Source organism: Rhineura floridana, chromosome 13, assembly GCF_030035675.1.
Source record: "Rhineura floridana isolate rRhiFlo1 chromosome 13, rRhiFlo1.hap2, whole genome shotgun sequence".
Lineage (NCBI taxonomy): Eukaryota > Metazoa > Chordata > Lepidosauria > Squamata > Rhineuridae > Rhineura > Rhineura floridana.
Window position 1 is genome coordinate 21,534,478 of NC_084492.1, and position 21,099 is coordinate 21,555,576.

Here is a 21,099-nt window from a genome sequence, read left to right on the forward strand (position 1 = left end):
CAGAAGAAAGGTTCCATCTGCATACAACTGGACATGGAATTCCCTTTCAGATCTTTGCACTCAGTGTGTCTGGAAAGCAGCCAGTATGCACAGGGACATTGAAGGCAGGGCTTGTGTGCATGCTCCCTCTCCACGTTAAGCCCACATGAATTTACTCATGTGCTTGTAAAGTGCTTCAGTGATTTTTGTTTTAGGAAACTCTGCTACCTTTTGTGGGATTATGCCACAAAAGTAATAGGAAGTTGGGTCTACAGGATAGCCTAAGAGATTGAACAGTCTGGCTGACTGGAATATACAGGAACTGAGAGAAGGGCAGATAATGATGTGCTGATGTGGAGCGAGTATGGAATTTTCCAGGCAAGAAAAAATCAACCAATCATCTACATCCTTTGAACCCAAGCATATTCTGTCTCCTAGTTTTTAAATGCCCATGATCAAGTGCTTATATGTAGTATATCCTGAACTGTTTTATTGATGTTCTCAAGACAGGGTGCATTGGTTGGAGTAGAGAAAGAATTATGTACATAATTGGTCATATCTGAATCAGCTTTGTTGTATTAAAATATGATGTGTTACGTATGTCATTAAATCAGCCTTCTCTGGCCTGGTGATTCCATATAGTTTGGATTTCCGGGCTGGACTGGGCTGATCGGAAGTGGAGTCCAATAACTAGAGGGCACCAGGATGGATAGGGCTAACTTTTTTTTTCTTTTACCAGATGTATGCCTCAAACTTTAATCAATATCTTTAAAATAAAGAAAATTAAAAAGGATTTGACAATATACATTTATGTACCAATAGATTTAAATCCTCTTGTCTTTCAATCTCTTCATTCTAAATTTTATTTTTTTTAATTATAAACATGCATACTTGTTAACATATTTACAATTAAGTGTCACAAAAACATGAAAAAGAAAATATTTTTATTTAGACATCCATTCCATATAAGCTATCCAAATATAATTAATTCAGTTTCAGCTCAAGTGTATATCAGTAGTGAAAATGCTTTAAGTAGTTCCAAATTATACTTCTGCTTCATGTAAAGGACAATCAAATTCACTCAAACTATTTTTTCCTGTCTTCCTTCTATTCGTCATACCATCTTGGTAAGCTTAGACATCTTTGCCATGTACCATGTTTTATTAAACTATTCTTGTTCACTTGGAATTATCTGTATTAACAATTTTCTGCAGTTAGCAGATTTCCCACTAAATTATGATATACTACCAGAATGATATACTTCATCATTTTTAAGATACCCTAGAAGAATTCGTAACAGACTTAATGATAATTTTCATATGTATGCAGTCTTATTTTGTATAATATTAGTAATTCCCCCTCCTCCCAAAACTTCTGATTTTCTCACAGGTCCATCATACATGCATATAGTATAGTCTGCTTCCCTTGTCCTGCATTTCAAGCATATGTTACTGTCATTTGGACGAATTTGTGCTAGGCAGTAGAGTTAAGTACCAGCATAAGTAACATCTTATACACATTTTATTTTATATTTATGCAAGGTGATAATAGTAAATTATTGAAGAATATATTTTTCAATATTTGTTCAGAGATGTTCATATCTAGCATATTTTGCCATCTTTATTTGAATTAATTCCCTTTATTTGCTTCTCTGGCTATCAAAATCTGATATGGGATAGCTGTTTTAATCGCCCCCCCATAACTATTTTTTCCATTGATGTTAATTTTGCATTAATCTTCCCTATGCTTGAGATTTGTAATCAAACAGCTTAACTGAAAATACTGGGTTGCATTCAACTAACCTTTACTCAGAGTGGACCAATTGAAACTAATGGACCTGCTTGTTTTGGGGTTTTTTTAAGCCAATGTCATTTCTTTGGTGACTTTTTCCCCCTATAAAAGCTTAAAGGAAAGAATAATCAAACTGGGTGGATAGCGTACAAACTTGAAGATAGTATGAAGACATGCCAGATGGCAGAAATTCCAAATTGGACAAGTGAAACAAGTAATATTCTTGAAAAGGCAGGGTTAATTAGGACCATGTCGCTATTTTTACAAACTGTAACTGTTTCAGGTTATGAAGTAATGGTCACTTTTCTCTGGTATCAGGTCAACTTTACTAATGTGTGCCACATTTTAATTGCTTTGATTAGTGGGAGTGAGGTGTTATGCTACATAGAAAAAATATTTGACAGTAAATAACTGAAATGCAGTTCATTCCCTACAAGCTGTTTGCTTACAGAACGCTAACATATCCTTTTTAATTTATTGCAAAAGGGGGCATATGGATAACATGAGGTGTCCTGGGAGGCTGGAGACTAGATGCCATGGAGGGTTTTTGTGTGTGTGTGCTTTTCCAGGAGCAGATGGCATGGAATATTTGTCAGTGGGAAATGGCATGGAATGTTGCAGAGAAGACTGGTATACAGAGGGTTGTATTCAACTAAGGCTACATTCACACCATACATTTATTCCCCTATTATACCACTTTAAACAGTCACGTCTTCCACCAGAGAATCTTGGGAAGTGTAGCTTGTAGAACTACAATTTCTAGAGTTCCCTGTTTGGGACCACTCTGGAAAATTGTAGCTCTGTGAGGAGAATAGGGCTCTCATAACAACACTCAGCACCCTTCACAAACTATACATCCCAGGATTCCTTGGTGGAAGCCATAAAAATAAATAAAATAAATAAATAAAAAAGGATTCCTTGGTGGAAGCCATGTCTATTTAAAGTAGAACAATAGTGGAATAAATGTATGGCATGAATGTGGCCCAAGTCCTTCTCAGAGTAGACCCATTGAAATTAATGAACCTAAGTTAGTCTTGTCTATTAACTTCACTGGGTCTCTTCTGAGTAGGACTAACGTTTGAATAGAAGGGAGAAGAGACAGCAAGAAACAGAAAATTTGAGAGCACAGTCTTCACAGCTTGTTTTGAAACATTTTAACAGTCTGATGTAACAGCAGTGACACCAAGCATTCAAGGTTTTGGTTTAACTGTTAACAGCCATGTTGAGTTTCATTGTAAGCATCAGGGATTTTTCTGGTTTAAGATGGTATAGCATAGATGATGTGGTGGAGCAGGGAGTCTTTGCCCCTCTAGATGTTGCTGAACTACAACTCCCATCAGCCCCAACATGTATGGCCAGGGATGATGGGAGTTGTAGTTCAGCAACATTTATAAGGCCAGAGGTTCCCCACACTTGTGTTGGATCATTTTGAGCAATGTGAAGTAGGGTTTGTTCACTCCCATTACATGTCTTCCACTTCCCTCTGCCACCAAATTACTTTGGCCTGTCTACTTTTCTGTTGTTCCCGAACTTCTTGCCATTGTCTTTCTGAAGATGGCTTCCTTTTCCTACAATTACCCAGTAGCAGCAATGCGTTCCTACGTTTTTTGATGGCTAACTCTGTTAGGGTCAAACTACACATCATGTTGTTCATGTGTTTAAAAATGGTCACTTTCATTTTGAAGAGAAACTACCCATAAGTCCCTTGGACCAATTTCCTGCTGAAAATTAACCCCTCCTTCATTGTTATTTGCCCCCAAAGGTGCTGTTTAACAGCCAGGGTAGGTGTATTTTCTACACCAGGGTAGGTGTATTTTCAGCAAGAAACTTGCACTGGACCCAATTTATTCAAATTTAATTGTGATCAAATTGACTAAAACCCATCTGATTAATTCAGTGACAATGCAGTGAATGGGATTGCAGGCCTAGTTTCCCCTCCTTTTGTTTATAGAAATGGCCTTTATTTCCTCGGACCAGGCCTATGATGGAAAAGAGGAAGCCTTTGGCGTGACCTCAGGCTAGATGACGGGCCAAGAAAGCGGTGCTTAGAATCGTGTGTGGCTGCATGTCCCCACACAAATTGGCGGGAAAACTTGCCTCCACAGGGGGAGTTGTGTGTTACTTGTGGCATTAGAATTCACTTTTTCCTCAGGCGTTGTGCTAGGATCACAGCCAGCATTGGGCGCTTCAGTCTGTTGGCTCTACTCCTCATACAGAAGGCTTTTTGGCACAAAGCTTTCTCTGACCTGGGGAGTTTGTCCGAACTCCGAGAGTCTTTTAAGGTGGAAATATCACTGCGAGGCGGCTTCTCCCCTCACCTTCATTTCAAATGACACAGCAATATACAGTAGTCTTATAAAAGCGCACTCTCTTGTGTCAGGTTTGTGAGGTTTTTCTTATACCTTGAAAAGTGGAGCCGTTGTAGGGCCGATGGGTTTGGATGAGTAAAACCAGGATTCCAATCTCTCTGGCCCTGAAGGTGGACCTGGCTGAGTCGCTATCTCTCAGCCTAACTTAACTCACTGGGTTATTGAAAGCTTAAATGATACTTGTTAGAGGAAAGACCTTGGCCTTTGACCCTTGAGATGAATATTTTTAGGCCCCATCCTATTTTTGTTAATGTAATTTGTTTTAAACTGTTTTCAGTGTCATTTTAAATTATTGTAACCCACTCTGGGACCTTAGGGGGAAGGGTGGTCAATAATAACAACAACAACAATAATAATTTTTATTATTGTTATTTTATTATTTACTAGATGCACTTAATTTCAGGAAACTAATTCATTCTCATTTGGTGGGTGAATAATTTTTCTAGCCTGAGGTTCTTACATCTTTAGCCTATGAACCTGAGGGGCAAAGCTAACATATGAAGGATCCTTTCTTGTCCCAGGTGGACAATATGAGGTGATGGTGTTTTGCTAACAGTGTATATAAAGGAGGCCCCTGTTGGTCTTGAGCAGATTACATGGACTGTTACATTGTACTGAAGCAAGCCTGTGTTAACCAGGGAGAGCAAGGAGGTATTTGGGTTTTGTAATTTCCCCCTTGTAGTAACTGCAAACGGTTTAATTCCCTTCCCTACATATTTTATGAAGATTAATGGATTGAAGGCTGTTCTCTTTTCCTCCCTCCCGCAACATCTCTGTCATTCTGTATTTTATTTTGTGGCTGGTTTTGTATTTTATTTTGTGGCTGTTTTTTTTTTAAGGTGATGAGGGCAAGTTTAAAATTAGGGCAAGTCAAGAATGGGGCTTGTGGATTTCATGAAGGGCCCTGCTGTCTGTTTTCTCTCTCCTCCCCCACCCCAAATAATAATAATCATTTTTCAAGCAATAATTTGATCCAAGTTGTGGGGGAACATTGGTTGTCTTATTTGGGACTGAATCCTTATCCAGACACGACATACCTAATTCTGCCTTTCATTCACTTATAGGAGGATTGTCAATTTTACCTCGTGCTTGATTGTTTCCGTGTGATGCCCATGAAGAGGCAGAAAATGAGAATGCAGGACTGGTGAGACTTCATAATTTCCCTGAGCTTTGTTCTGGGCTTGGTGTGTGCACACGCACATGCGGAAGGGTTGCCCAGAGAACTTTGAAATGAGTCTGTATGAATGTGCATCACATTTCAGTTAAGCTAGGAAAATGAAATTGGGCAGAGTGAATTCTATATTATTTTTAGTCTTTCCCTAACACTCTGCTTTTGTGTGGGCCTGATTAACTGTGATATGAATGAGGTGATGAGCAAATCATATTGTGGCTTTTTAAAAATTAAATGCCTGTGTGTGTGTGAGAGAGAGAGAGAGAAAGAAAGAGAGAGAGGAGAATGAATGAATGAATGAATGGCAATTTACATTTGGGAAAAAGTTCCCATTAGCACCATGGGTCATGTGTTAGGCCCTTACCTTTTTTAGTACAGTGGTAAAGCTTTGTTTCAACTGCCAAAGAAAGGGATTTGCAAAGAGCACTAATCAAAGGAGAGGCAGTGCGTCCTGGAGATGGCCAGTAGTTTTGAGAAAGTTGCTACTTTGTGATTTTTGGTTTGTCTTAACAAAGGTATTTCTCCACTGTTACTGTTGATTTTTTGGGGGCTACCAGCTATATTTGTTTTGTTTGAGAGAGGCATTTCTTTAAAAAATCCCACCCCCGCCTCTGGTCAAAAACTAGCTTCCAGAGTCTTTCAATCAATACAGAAGCTGTTCAGTGCTGAGGGTGCCACCAGAAAATTGTTACTGTGGGAGGCTTGGCCAGTCATACAAAATGGCTGCCATGGGAGGCATGTCCAATCATAGATTGTTGAGAGTGACCTGCTTGGTCATCCTCTGTGTGGGTGGGTGTTTCTTTGGTACTGGGAGGGAGGCAGGCCAGGATGCAAAGGGAACAAAAACAAACCCCAAGACTTGAGAAAGAAGAAAAAAGAAATACTTATACTCTGTGCTTTTCTTTCTCTCTTCATAGGGTCCCCCCCCCTTCTCCCTGCAATCGTACCATTTTCTTTGCTTCAAAGTAGTTTCCCTCCTTCCTGGTTGCTCTGCTTTCTGCTTCATGCTGATCTCAGCTTGAAAAATGAAAGAGTTGAAACAGGGAAGGAGCAACACTCCGTAGTTTTCATGCTGGGATTGCTCCCTTCCCATTTTAAAGGGGGGTCGGAAGGCTTACGTTTTGGTGAACGAGGCAGTGTTGGGGAGGTAGGAATGCAGAGGCTTCAAATGCACCGGGGGAGATTTTCATGGGTGACATTTCATCTACAGGCACCTCATTGGGGACACCAGGTGTAAACCGTTGCTGATACTTCCCCTTCAGTGATAAGGTGTTTTTTATGTATGAAAGATACATTCAAAGAGAAATTTGTACATTGTTCGCTCAGGGGAGAGGAAAGGAACCATATTGAGTGCAGAATTCCAATCCTCCAATAGCTCCATTTTCAGTTGTTATGGGAAATTGTTTACAGGATTTCAATTTTGCTCAATCTGCAAATTGGTTGTGATTTTTTTTAATGAAAAAAAAAAAAGATTCTGCAGAATGTGATGGCTTTGGGATCTACTATACCTGTATTCAGAAACTGAGAATATTCTCTACCTTATGATGATCAGTCAGATTTCTGGATCTCTTCCTTAATTTGTTTGTTCTTCTGTTTTAAAAAGTTTCACTGATGAAGTACTAGTTCACTCTGTGTAGCAACTGTATGCTGTCTGACTTTTGACTGTGATGAAAAGCTGGGGATATTAAGGTGTCATCTTTTTATAGTAATCGAGAGCCATCAGTGCTGGAGAAGATAAAGGAATTGTGGCAGTAAGTACATGGCCCAACAGTTGTTCATGCTTGATATGTGTGTTACCTTAAAGTTAGCAATTGATATATTGTATGTGGCTTACCACATATATATTCCAGGTTCTATACTGCACATATCTGTATCAGTAAGCTTTTGAGAGCGTTCAGAGCTCAAAAATCCCATGCTCATTATATACATTTCAACACCTGATTCAAGATGGAGGGCTTAACTTTACAAACCATCTGTTGTATTATACAGAACCTTTCTTCTCAAGAATATACAAATGTCAGCCAGTATCTTCATATCAAATACCAGCCTTGGCAAATCAGAATACATTGCTGGTTCTCCACTGATGAGGTGGACAGCCCTTGGTTCCAAATGTGTCCACAACTTTGCTAATGCATTTCTTACTGCTCCCTAAGTAATGTGGTGTAATTGAGCTGCCAAACTATTTTGATCTCTATATTACTTATTTATTTATTACAGTTATTTACATCCTGACTTTCAGGAAAAGATCCTTTCAGGGAAACTTACAAGTAACACTAAATTATATTTTTTAAAACCTATAACAAAACAACAGCAGGCAATTGATGGTACGAGGCCATGTGAAAATGGGGAGGAAAAGTCCAACCAGAGCAGGCCAAACACCTCTTTGGTCCATGAGCTCTCAGTTCATCCTGGGCACCTTTATGAATTCAAAAGTAAGTTTCTTTCACATAACATGCATATTGTGCATCAACTTACCACCATCTTTCCCATAAACCTCTGAGACTGCCCTTAGCAATTTGTTAGTCTTCTCTGAACTCCAGCCCTGTAGATTTGCAAGTAGTCTTAGACTCATTACAAGAAGTCAAAACAAACTGGCACAATGGTTTTTAGTGTATCTGTGGGGAACCCTTAGCCCTCCAGATGTTGCCAGACCACAACTCACATCAGCCTTAGCAAGCATGGGCAATAAGCAGGGATTATGGGAGTTGTACTTCAGCAAAATCTGGAGGTCCAAAGGCTCCACACACCTGATCTAAGAATTCACAGTGAGACCAGGTATGAGGTTAACATCAGTCTTCATACCATCCCTTTGCTTGTTACCTTTGGGCAGGCAGGGAGTTACAAAGGGACCGTTTTGCATATTCTGCATCTGCAGTACCCAGAGGGATAAAGGCCTGTTCACCCAGATAACTGAGGTCCAGTCAAGTTGATGTGGCTGTTACAAGTAGTGATTCAGTTTGGGGCAGCTCTCCTTGTCTTCTTGAGGATTGTCCATCAAGACCCGCATGATGTACAGGAAGCAACTCAGAAGCTTTAGTGAAAAGTTGAACAGTTGCACACACAAGCTGGATCTCTGTTTTGTGATGAAGAAAAGTTTGAGATGCTCCTTGAAGGTGTTTTCATTGATATAATACTCCACTTGGGTCCCAGAATCTATTTAATTAGGTTTGGATAGCAGCGGTGTCATCTTATTAGCTATCGTCTGCAGAACAGTGAGAGACTGCCAACTGAAACAAAGGCATCAGGCCAGCCATGACCTGTGCTAAAAAGGAGCAGCTCCAACCAGGAGGGACAGAAATAATGGGGATGGAGCCAGCACACACAGCCCTGTTGCCCCCTACTTCAAAAGAACACCTGAATAGGTCGAACATCTCATGCAAATGTATGTCACAGCACTGTAGTGAAGATAACATGGCATAATCCTCATGGATATCACTCTGAACTCCTTGGAGGAAGGGTAAAGTAATAAAAGTGAGAGATATTTATGTTTAACTCTGTTTACAGACAATAACGTTTTACTGGATGATGGTAGAGACTTTACTATAGAGCTATAATTGCCCACAACATGCGTATAGTTTTTTTCTTTCTGTTACTTCAAGTGGCAAGTTTTTCAGAACAAGTTTCAGATATTTGTAAGGAACATCATAAGGAAGATAGTAGACTTTCAATTGAGGTACTTGCTTCCTTGTAATCAGTCCAGAAGTAGAGTCAAGGACACTACTCAGAATGAGGTATTTACTGCACTAGCCATTTCTAGGATGGCCTAATAAGTATTCTGGGACAGGAATGTCCTAAAAATCTTCCTTGCGGTGGGATCAGACTGAGATAAAATAAAATAGGATAAAGCAAAACTTGGGAGTGTGTAGGAACGCTCCAGTGATTCAAATGTAAAAGAGAGGAGGTTTGAACATTTTGAAAGCTCATTGCTATGATTAACGCTAGGTTCTTTTTTGTTTGCATATTTCAGGAAAAGCTTTGCCCTGCAGCCCTGGTCCAGCTCAGGTATAGTGTAGTAACCACTGGATGTTTTTATGTGAAATACTAGTGGCAGTTAATAGAAGGTGACTGGTATAAAATGAATTAAGTCTCCATGTCATGCTCGCATCATGCAGCAAGTGTTTTTTTCTGGCCCTTGCTACTTTAACGGATAATTGATTGGTGCTTATGAAGGTGTTTTTCCTCTCCATTGCATAGTTCTGTGTTCCTTTGATTTATTTATTTATTTATAAATAACATTTACTTCCCTGCCCTTCACCATCAGGTCCCATGGGCAGGTTACAACAACATAATATATAATTATAAAAACAGATGTAACAGTAACAATTAAAACCATTCCAGCCAAAACAGTATACATTCAACAAAAGAGATGGCTCCCACAAAGCAAAATACCTTTGCTGTACTGGCTAGGGTAAAGAAGTGCATCTGGACCACTTACAGCAGAGGACAGACATTTTGCATTCAACTTGTTTATAGCAAGATTACTTCTTGATTTGTCTGTTATGCTTACAGCAGAACTTTTCCTCCTTGTTATTTCCAAAAGAAGTTTATCTTATATCAGTGCAGTTACAAAAGCCTGATGCAACCATATTTCTGGCTTTTCTAATTAGTCAAGTGTTGATGGCATCTTTTTCATATTCATTTAGCCCCAGTGTGAAATGTTACAGGACTCTTGTTTCTAAGATAACACCCTATTTACTGTGTGCTTTTCCTTTTCCTGTTAAGAGCCATCATCTGTTTCTGATGTACTGAGAGAGATAAAGCAGGATCGACTCAGCACTTTGAAACAAAATGCCAAGGACTGTCTCACTTTATCAAACCCCAGCAAGCTGTTGGATTCTGAGCAGTTGGCTGTATATCCTGACACCAAATGGCAGGTGGAACGCAAGCATGATAAGGTCTGTTCTCTGATCTGGCTGTGACATCTCAAGGGAAAATCATGAGCAGGGTGTGTGGGTGAGATGGTTGAGTGAACAAATAGATGATGGAAGAATAAGGAACATAAATGCAGATAAAAACTGATAAAGCCTTTATCCCTGAAAATGGTGGATGCTGTATCTGTTTCTCAAAACAGTGAATCTGGTAGAGTTTCCATGCTGCCAGTAATTGGCTCAGATTTCTTGTCAAGGTCTGTTTTTCTTTAATTTATTGGACTGTGGGAATGTGGGAAAGAGCTCTGGCCCTGTTAAGCATTGACTGGGTGTACATGAATCTAATGTGCTATATATGGAAGCAAGCGTGGATTAACATTTTGATTTCAGATGCATCAGGATACCTTTACAATCCCAGCCAAGCTATTGGTGATCAGTGCAGAAAATGAAGCGTTACTTTGCAAGTCGTATCCACAAAGTGAGTACCAAAGCTGCTACTGGGTGAAAGATTACTCTTGTTAAGGATGGGGAAAATGTGGCCTTCGAGATGTTGTTGGACCTGAACTCTATAAGCATCAGGCAACATGACCAATAGCTAGAGATTATGAGAATTTTAGTTCACCATCTGGAGAGCCACATATTCCCCATTCTTGCTCTAGCTCATGAATAAAGATGGATTTGCTAAAGTACTTTATTATGAGGCAATGCTTTTTATTACAGAGCATCCAAGCTCCTTATAGCTTCATAGCTAAATACCATCCTTATAATGGCAATCCGTAAGGAAGGGCAAAGCCCAAGTGTATTCGAGACTCTGAGGTTGAGCTTTTGTTGTCAGATAATTCTTTGGCTACCTAGGCTTATATAGAAGGGGGAATGCATAGTTTGGCTACTTTCATTGTCTCCCTGCTCACTCCCCTGCTGGGTTTTTGTGCAGAATCCTGTGGATCCTATCATCTTGCTGCCATTAAAATGATAATTATATACTGAGGCAATGGCTGCTTCTAACTGGAGTGGTCCTCTTGTCAGGGATGGGGCATTAGACCTGGCCCCTCATTCACAAGCCATTTTGTCAGGTGGATGGGCCACCAGTCACTTGGCATCTTATGAGATCAGGTGATTCAAAGTTCAAATCACAAGAGCAGGCAGAAGCTTATCTCTGAGTTTAGTGCTGTAATCCCACAGTGCTAAATTCAGAGATAAGCCTCTGCTTTTTAAAGAGGCATACCAGATGCTGGAAGCTGCATGAGGGGAGAGTGCTCTTGCACTCAGGTCCTGCTTGCAGGCTTCCCATAGGCATCTAGTTGGCCACTGTGAGAACAGGATGCTGGACTAGATGGGTTATTGGGCTAACTCAGCAGGATCTTCTTAAGCTTTTTATGATTGCTGCTTTTTTTCTGCTTGTTTCCTTTTACAGACCAGGTAGAGGCTTATCAGTTTCAGTGCTGTGGTCCCACAGTGCTAAGATCAGAGATAAGAGAAATGCTAGCTACTCTTTGACAGTCTCTTTGTCCAAGCCTTAGGGGAAGGGCAAAGTGCATTAGAGATGAAAGAGTGCTTTTGCTTGCTGTCACTGCATTTTGGTTTGGTTCTTGTGCTTTTTGTGGTGATTACAGACTTTTACTGATGGTGTGTATGTATTGTGTTTAGTTTTGTGATGATTTAGTATATATGTATTCTCTGTCCTGGGATTTTCGGGCAAAGAGTGGGTTATTGGGCTAGCTAGTTCTAGCACATTTCTCTTTGATGAGCGGGTGCTGAAAATCAGACTTCATCTTACAGGGCTTTCTCGATCTGTTCCTGAAAGTGCTCAAGATGATGATCGCAGTACTATATCTTTTTTCAGTGGTGAGTAGAAGTACTTATCTTTTGTGGCCTAGCAGGCAAAGCCATGTCTGGCTTTTTTATTGGCACAGTTGTGGTGTTGAGAGAGCATTATCTAGAAGACACCTTGGTCCACAAGTGGTCTCTTGAAGTCTAGAAGACTATTCAAATGGAATTAATAGCCTTCTAGATAATGGCTGCTTGTCTCTAGCAAAAACGTCTGCTGAGCAGGATCTCTATAATAGTAATAAGAAGTGGAACTTCATACAGTGCCCAACTATTTAATTCAGGAGTGGGAATGTCAGCCTGAAAGCCACATTCCCTAGTGGACAGTCTTCTGGGGGCCACATGCCACTGGTGGGTGGGGCAATGGATACCACTCTTATCTCTGCACAGTAGGCTGTAGTCCAGCCACGCAAAAGTCAGAGGTTTCTACATGTTTCCATCCAGGCATGCAAGAGGCAGTATTACTGTTCAAGGACCCATTTCAGCCAGGCAAAAGAACTGGAGGGTGTGGAGCAGGGCCAGTGAGGGGTGTGGCCTGGAGAGAGTCCCAAGAGCCAGGTAGAGGGGTTTGGAGGGCTGCATTTAGCTCCCAGGCCTGAGGTTCCCTATCCTTGATATAAGCCTATGCTGTGTAGCTGCAACAGCATTTTGCACCAATCTTACTAGAGACTGAACTGACCAGAGGTTGAACTAATCAGTCTGCTGAGACTTTGAAAGGCTACAGCAAGTGTCCCTGGCTCAGATACAAAGTTGACCTGGCAAATGTGAAGTTCACCTGCTTGTGCTTCTTTAATATATCTATTGAGGAGCAGGGGTGTAGTCATCCAGGGTCTCAAGGGGACTTAGACCCTTTACTTTTTTGGAAGCAGGGTCCCTATGACTCCAGTGTCCTCCAAGCCAATCAGCATGAAAGGGGAATATGTTAGCCACTGAGAAGGGTCTTCTAACTTGTTTCCTTGTCCATTCCTGCTGACTGGAGTCAATCAGAGTGAAAGGAGGCAAGTCAGCCACTGAGAAGACTCTTTTTAGTAGCTAACACTATCCCCTTTCATGGTGATTGCCTGCTATGGGTATCTATTGTTGTAGGGAAAGGCATTAACAAGGATCTCATTCTCAATCCAGCAGCAAAAGAAAGAAAAGGGGAGGGTGTGTGGCTGGGACTATCATGAAGGGACCCTGCACGTCTGAATTTGCCACTACATTACTGTTGAGGAGTCCAGATAGCTGTGCTTGAGCTAAATGTTCTGTAATATGTTAATTTTCATGCTTTGTACCTGTTTACTGTAGATCAGATACATCTGGGGGTTGCAATGAGCACATCGAGAACCACATTTGTGCAGTTCTCCAGAATAGCATGACATTTGTTAATCGGTATTATTTGACAGGGAGAAAAATGGCTGAGAGAGTCTTGAGAGGATGTGGAGGTGGGATATCAAACACATCCAAGCAACAATGCTATGCTTATGGTTCAAAGCAATTATATAACGATTAGTAGGTGTAACTTCAGAACCTAATGCTGCTCGTTTTTCCACTTGATAAAAGCTTATCCAGAAACCTGCTCCTTGCAAGATCAAATTTTGAGTGATCTTATTTGAAAGTTCTTGAACTCATTTTGAGGGCAGATCCATGGTTTACCTTAACACAGTTGGGTAGTTTTGTCTTATTTTGGCTACACTGGTTGTCTTTTTGGAAGCAAGGTTTCCTAGAATCTTTTGCATTGTTTGAATGTCTAGTGCTGCTCCCCATTTCCTTATCCTGACCTCATGGTCTCTGCACCTGTCTGAGGCCTGTTGGCAGAGACACAATTGATTACACTATTGATTTTGGCAGCGGAATCTGAAAGTCTGGATGGTTCCTTAGAAAACCCTTGGGACATATTTCCAGGAATGACTTTGTCCACTTCCAGTGGTGAGTATTGGTGGTGTTATCCTACTGCCTGTGGACAGATGTGGTGTTTTTCTCAGTGGGCTAGGTATTTGCACCAGGGGATATTTCTTTTGCCCTTGCTCATTAGAACTGATTGGAATTTTCAACATAAAGGAAAGTCAGAATGTTATTGAAGATATCAAATACAAATGATATGAAAAGATAACTTTTTAATAATGTTTTGATTTATTAAAGAAACACTGTGATAGGATTTTACAGGTTGCTAAAAGTTATTCTGATTCATTTCATCCCTCTTTAAAGCTGCTATTAGCCTCGTGATTATATCTTTTTTTGTCCAGCGGGGCTAATAGCAACTGGGAAGGGGGCCTTTTGATTGAGAAAATGGCATAGGCAGGGAATGGTTACCCCCCCCCAATGCTGTTACTCCATCAGAATTTGAGCCCTCTAAATACTCTCTCTCTCTCTCTCACACTCTCTCTCACTCTCTCTCTCTCTCTCTCTCTCTCTCTCTCTCTCACTCACTCACTCACTCACACTCTCTCTCACACTCTCTCTCACACTCTCTCTAACTCTCATCACATTTATTTTGGCCCTTAGCTTAAACAGGATGTCAGTGTTACGAAAACAATTGCAAAATTGGTTACTGACTAGATACCTAAAATCTACCTAAAGTGGAGCTAACAAATTATATAATAGTTGTCCTTTTGTCAAGTCCTATTTGGAGCACACATTAGCACCTTGTCAGTAAAAATCTCTTTATGAATGAAGTTCACGTGCCAAACCACTGCCCCTTGAGGGAAAACGGCAAAATTACCCACCTTATTAGTTATCTTTGCAGATAGCAGTGAATCTTTTATATGGATCAGACTTTGTTTCTTGTGGTTCAGAGTAGCCTGCTTCAGGTACTGCTGTTTGCCTTGCTTTCTTGTGTACCTTAACAGTAGTTATGTGGTTTTGGTTTTTTGCTTTGGCAGGCACATCCAGTACACCACACAGCTTTCCCCCCCCACAGCATGTGTTCTTGGCTCATACAGCTGAGGAAGAAGAGATTCCATGCTCCAACAGCTGCACTCCAGATTTGCTGGAGCCTCATGCTCATATGTCTCACTGTAGTTCTGGCCAGGGTGAGCCAATAGAGATGGTTTCCTCATCACTGCTTTCTTTGCACAACAATACATCTCTCAAGAAATCTGTGAATCGGGAATCCAGCACTGTTGCATTGAACACTGCACATCATGTCAGCAAAAATCCAGATACTGATGAAACCATTTCCTGTGGCCAGCCACTGAGGAATTCACATTCCCAAACTAGTATGTGCCTTCTCTCTCCTGTCTATCCTCCAGTTAGAAGAGACCCCTCTCTTGGGCCCTTGTCTGAAAATATGGAGGTGAATATGGAGGAAGACCATCTGGCCCATTTGCAGAGGGATAAGGTGGTTGTGAGAGAAGCTGGGGAGAAATTCCTGGATAAAGACATGAAATGTGTTTCAGCTAAAAGGAAACAGAAGGTTCCAGATGAGGAGGAGACTTTTTCTGATCCTGGGTGTACCAGTTTGAAAGCTCTAGGGCAGCATTCTGCTGTGGCCTTTCTAGAATCCAGTAAGCTAGAAAAGGTAGCTATGAGTAAGCCCAAAAAAAGCCGGATCGAGGAGCTGCAAGTCCAACAACATCTGGTATCGGCCCAAGGCAAAAAAGGGAAGGAGCAGGGAGCCACAGTAGTCATCCTTAGAAGACCAGAAGAACAGCTTGGAGTGCAGCAGCGGGTAAGTCTGTGATCTGAGTGAACAACAATGATGGTAAAACTCTTTGAAGCTGTGCTTTATGGCCAGGGTTATAATGAGAAGAGGGGCTCTCTTAACACTTACTTGGGAAAGCCAGGTCTCTGTTTTGTGCCCTCTCCCCCCAGTTTTGCAGGTGTGTTTGATTCTGCCAACAGACAGAACAAAGGAGTTTTATGTTCACTCAGTGCAACATGAATGACTCTTTTCCTCACAAGCTGAGGTGCCCCTTTGGCTTACAGTCCTCATCTCTCACCTTCCTTTATCTTCTTCCCATCCTCCCTGGGGAGGGCAATTTGGGGAAGAGCTAGACTGTAAACGTGAAAAGACAGAACAAGGTACAAAACCTGACTTCAAACTCAGAAGTCTCTCTCCCTTCCTTCAGGAGTGTGTGGCAGGAGCCCCTTTTCATATTACATATCCTCCACCAACATCTGAACTCTGCTCCCAAGTGCGCTCTACAAGGTTAGTGTCTTTCCAAGCTAGTAGAACTTGAAGTGGGTTGGGGGAGACAGAAGGGTTGCTCTGTCTAGAATCCAAAGGGACTGTACCTGCTGCTGTTGGAGAGCAGCAACCAGAGAAAGGCAGAAGTTGAAGAAATCCTTCCCTGACTACTGCCTTCCATAAGATTTTGCAAATGACTTATTCTTCTTTTGCATGCATGTGACAGCAGGCAAAAATGACCTGCTTTTCCACCACCCTGTGGACCTATTTTCACATCGTTTTCTGTTTTTTTTATTTACAGGATCTCAAGAGCATTGCTAGAATGGGCACGATGGGTTTTCAGCAGCACACAGAAGCAGTAGTCTTTGCTGAAGTTGCTTATTCATCTCAGGTTGGATTTTTCAAGTCACTTTTGCCATATTAAAATGATTTGTTCTTTACATATTAAAATTAATTTCTGAAGATGACTATTCAGTTTATTTAAGGAAAGGACTGACTTCACAGGTGTGGTAGGTCCTAAAGCAGAGGCTGCTGTGACTTTGTCACAAAGGGATATGTCAGCTGCTTCTTTGGGGGATAGCAGAGTAACAATGCAATGGTAAACAACGTTGTAGTGGATGCCGTTCTGGTACCATGATCAAAATGTAAGCTGTCTACACACTTAATTTTGTTCTGTACGAACACAAGAGCAGCTCTGTTGGTTCAGACCAAAGGCCCATTTGGACCAATGTCTTGTTTTCACAATAGTCTAATTGGGTGTCTCTGGGAAGCCCACAAGCAACAAAAGAGTGCAACAGCATTTTTCCCACTTGTGCTCCCCAGCAACTGGTATTCAGAGGCATACCATCTCTGATAATAGAGGAAGTACACAGCCAACGTGGCTAGTAGCCATTGATAGTCTTATTGTCTGTGAATTAGCTTAAATGCCTTTACAGCCATCCAAGTTGGTGGCCGTTACTATGTCTTGTGGTAGCAAATTTCAGTTTATATATAAGTATTTCTTTTTGTCTGACCTGATTCTTCCAACATTCATCTTCACTGGATGGTCTTGTGTTCTAGTGTTGGAGAGGGAGATTTTTTTTCTGCTTTCTTAGCACCATGCCTAATTTTATCTATGATGTCCCCCTCCTTTGGGAAAAAAAATTAAAAAGCCACATATGTTTTAATCTTTACTCAAAGGGGACTTTCTCTAGTCCCATTATCAGGTAGCTGTCTTTTGCTGAATCTTTTCCAGCTACACAATATCCTTTTTGAGGTGCAGCAACCAGAACTGGATAAAATACTCCCAGTATGTTTGTATCAGATTTGTATAATGCATTTTTACTTTAATCCCTTTTCCAATTATCCCAAACATGGATTTTACCTTTTTCACAGCTGTTACACGTGAGACCAGCATGTTCATGAAGTGATCCATCATGATCCCAAGAACTCTTTCCCATTTATGAATAAGTTGAAAAGCACAGGTCCCAGTACTGATCCTTGGGGAACCCACTTTTTACACCCCTCCATTATGAGAACTCTCCATTTATTCTTACTCTGTACTTCCTGTTGTTTTTTAACCAATTATTGATCCATAAGGGACTATCTTCTTATCCTATGACTGCAAAGCTACTCAGGAGTATTTGGTGAGGGACTTTATCAAAAACTTTTTGAAAGTCTTAAGTATACAACGTTGGCTGGATCTGCCCCTACTCACGTGCTTGTCTATCTCCATTCACTCTCTAAAAGGACTCTGAAAGGTTGGACAGACAGGACTTATCTTTGCGGAAGCCATGCTGTTTCTTCAGCAAGGTTTGTTCTTCTATATGTTTGGTAATTCTATCTTTAATCATGCTTTCCACCAATTTTCCTAGAACAGATGTTAAGCTAGCTGGCCTGTAAATTCCTAGATTCTCCTTGTATCCTCTCCCCAGCCCCCCAACACCAGGTGCTGAGGCTGATGTTGGGGGCAAGATACAGTAAGGCCTAGGCCTTCTTGTCAACACTATTGCCTCAGTTCTCAGACTCCCTGAGAAAATTCAGGCACAGAGATGTGCCCTATATCTTTCATAGTGAAAGACAGATGGACATCATTTTTTCATCTTCTCTGCAATATCCTTTTTCTCCTTTAGCACACTTTTGACTCCCTTGCCATCCAGAGATCCAGCTGTCTCACTAGCAAGTTTCCTGCTTCTGATGTTTGTTTTAGGTGGTCTTAATACTTCAAGTAACATGTTCCTGAAATCCTTGGGGGGGACATTCTTTAGTATTCTATCTATGACAGTTGTGTTTTCTTCATCACTGCTTTAAGGCTTATGTAGATAATGTTTAATGTGAGGCATTTGTAAATATCCATGAAGTAACAGCCTACTGGAATATCTACTGTGAGGAATACCTGGTTCTAACATCAGTTTTGAATCAAATTAGATACCTTAGGTCTTTATTTGTTTCGATCATTTCCCCATTTCATTTAATTACAAAATGTTTCATAGACCTTACATGCTTGATAAAATGTTTTGGAAATGAAAACCAATTAGAAGAAAACACAGTTCTCATAGAAAATGTGTGTGTCCCCTTTCCAAAGTTTAGCACAAGAACTCAAATATGGATTGAAAGTTAAACTAAAATAAAATTCTTTGCTTCTGTTACTAAAAACAAGCCTTGACCTTCATGGTAAAGAGAACCAGCTATTTGTGCAATAGTCACCTGGTAATGGATGGTAGATACTCAAGAATGATACATAAGAGCTAATTTCCCCTCTGAGTGTCTATAGGAGTCTAGCAGTTTTATTCTTGTGCCGGATTGTTCTTGATCTGAGTACAAAAACAGGTTTCCATGTGTTGAACTGTACTGGTGGCAAGACAAAGAGGTACTGTTAGGGAACCTTGTGCTCAGGCTGCAGCTACACGTATCCCTTTTAATCTTTAAGTGGAGGGTGGGGGGAGAACCGTGAGTGCCACAGTTACCTACTGTGCTTCTTGCTCCTTGAATCTCCTAAACCCAAAGCACTTTGGTGTAGTCAGACTCTTAAGATTATTATGTACAATGACTGAATCTAAGTGTAGCTGCACTTAGTCATAGGTTCTCAGTCTGCAAAAGGTATGTGTATTCACCCTCTCACTCACATTCACACATGTGCTTTGTGTGCAGGGAACTTTTTTAACACTTGTAGTGACCTGTGTTGTGAACTCTTCTGAGCAGCTGCAGAATGGGGAGCCTGTGTCTTGTCCCACCCCAAATGTTGGTGGACTGAAATTCCCATTGGCTCAAGGCAGCATGGCCAAGGGTCAGGGAAGATGGGAGTTGTAATCCCAGCAGCATCCCTATCTGCACCTTAAAGCAAATGAGTTAGGGTAAGCTTTTCCCTTTAAGATGGAGTTTGAAAAAAATCCTATCTACTCATCTTAAGAGGCAATGATTAATCATCGTACAGTAGATCTAAACAGAAGCACTGAGCTGTGCATAAACACCCCCAGCTCATATTTTTCTATAATACTTAAGCATCTTCTCTTTTCTCCCACCCCTCTTGCAATAGCAAGGCACTACTGGATCGTGTAGATATGAAGTAAAGACAACAGCCGTAATACAATAAATGAGACAGGAACAAATTCTGATTTGAATTATCATCCTCATTTAATTGTAGAACAGAGGAGCTGAGACTTCATTAATAGTTATAACTTGCTGAAAGCTGCCAAGTCACACTCTCCCCTTCTGCCTTACTCATGCCAAACACCTCACTGGTGCCAGTGGATCTTTGCCTAGAATTGAGGTTTTGTTCCTAGGTAGTACTTAGGCTATGAAGGGATGTGGCAAAACAAAGTAGAAGCTTAGGAACAGAAATTATGAAAGGTAAAGGAAGGAGTAAGATTGTCAATGTGAGACAGGCCAGCCTGGCTTTGTGGCACTGGTTTATCCCCTACTTTTAGTCTTTTCTACAAACCCCAAAGCTGTTCAAGCCCCACATTCCTGAAAAGTACAATAAAAGGCAGGCAAGTTTAGTGTATGTAAAATAGCCCCCTGCCCACCTTCCTGCTGGTGGTTCTTAGTTTCTGGCACTATACATTTTTGCATCGGCACCAGCTTCCAACTATACAACTGCTGCTGGAAATAGCTGGTTTCCTTCAAATTCAGCATTTGGCTTTTCCCATGTGAGCCATTAGAACACCTGGCACTTACATGAGAGTATACAAGGGTGAAAGATGAAAAGGGGACAACCCAAACGTGCAAGAGTTTTGACACCACTTGATCCCACTGGAAATACCAGCTCTACCAACCAGGCACCATGATGGGGCTTGCTTGGCCATGTGCTGAATTGCTTGCACCTTCTCAGATGGCTGTTCTGCTGCTTCAAATTGTAAGCTTTCATACTGTGCTCATTTGTGAGCTATCGCCATGCAGAAGCACCAACTACTGACTCAGTGCTCTTGTGTGGGTGACTTGGAGAGTGGCACAGCAGTTCTTTGGTCTAGGGCTATATTTTGTGCATTCTCTAGAGTTTGTTCCAAAGCTTGTTGCAACTCTTCTTCCATTTCTGCTCTTGGCTTGGATTCTGTGGCTAGCACGTTCCTTTCTTGGGATGGAGTGCCTACAAGAGAACCCACAACCATTCTTTCAGCATAATAAATACCAGTGGTCTTCTTTGGACTTCACCCTAAGAATGTAACAGGATCACAGCTGGAACAGACCGAAGGCTCATTTAGTCTCGTCTCTCTCTTTCCACAGAGGCCAACCAGGAAGCCACAAGCAGGACATGAAAGTGATAGTAACCTTAGTTGTGTTCCTCAGCAACTGCCTCTAATACTAGTGGTAATAATTAGCCAGCATGACTAGTACATGCTGGAACACAAAGCTAGAAAAAAGTGAGATTTGGTAAATTTGAATGCAGAACATATACTTAATGTAGCACCAACAATTTGCTAGATACTACTGTCCAAAAAGCAAGTGCTCTCAGTGGAGGGGGTGGTGGAATTACTGACCCTTTTCTGTCATTATTGTATGATTGTAACA

The 21,099-nt window shown here is 41.1% G+C and overlaps 2 protein-coding genes across 9 annotated transcripts in view; one reads left to right on the forward strand and one right to left on the reverse strand.

The window, feature by feature from the left end:
• The window catches only part of LOC133369312 (uncharacterized), a 52,682-nt gene extending 36,134 nt beyond the window's left edge, over window positions 1-16,548 (forward strand). For 4 of the 6 annotated variants that reach the window (XM_061594484.1, XM_061594480.1, XM_061594483.1 and 1 more), the window contains exons 7-16: window positions 5,204-5,283; window positions 7,017-7,061; window positions 9,278-9,312; window positions 10,033-10,205; window positions 10,569-10,656; window positions 11,958-12,023; window positions 13,836-13,913; window positions 14,867-15,654; window positions 16,055-16,134; window positions 16,415-16,548. In XM_061594484.1, coding sequence (XP_061450468.1) covers window positions 5,204-5,283; window positions 7,017-7,061; window positions 9,278-9,312; window positions 10,033-10,205; window positions 10,569-10,656; window positions 11,958-12,023; window positions 13,836-13,913; window positions 14,867-15,654; window positions 16,055-16,134; window positions 16,415-16,475 — 1,494 coding nt within the window. In that variant the 3' untranslated portion in view covers window positions 16,476-16,548. The remainder of the gene's footprint in view (window positions 1-5,203; window positions 5,284-7,016; window positions 7,062-9,277; window positions 9,313-10,032; window positions 10,206-10,568; window positions 10,657-11,957; window positions 12,024-13,835; window positions 13,914-14,866; window positions 15,655-16,054; window positions 16,135-16,414) is intronic. The other 2 variants (XM_061594479.1, XM_061594485.1) reach the window with 2 other exon arrangements.
• A 3,152-nt stretch (window positions 16,549-19,700) lies between these two features.
• Window positions 19,701-21,099, reverse strand: part of CARMIL2 (capping protein regulator and myosin 1 linker 2) — a 94,908-nt gene continuing 93,509 nt past the window's right edge. For all 3 annotated transcript variants that reach the window (XM_061594478.1, XM_061594476.1, XM_061594477.1), the window contains one exon: window positions 19,701-20,677. In XM_061594478.1, the coding sequence (XP_061450462.1) occupies window positions 20,508-20,677 (170 nt within the window). In that variant the 3' untranslated portion in view covers window positions 19,701-20,507. The remainder of the gene's footprint in view (window positions 20,678-21,099) is intronic.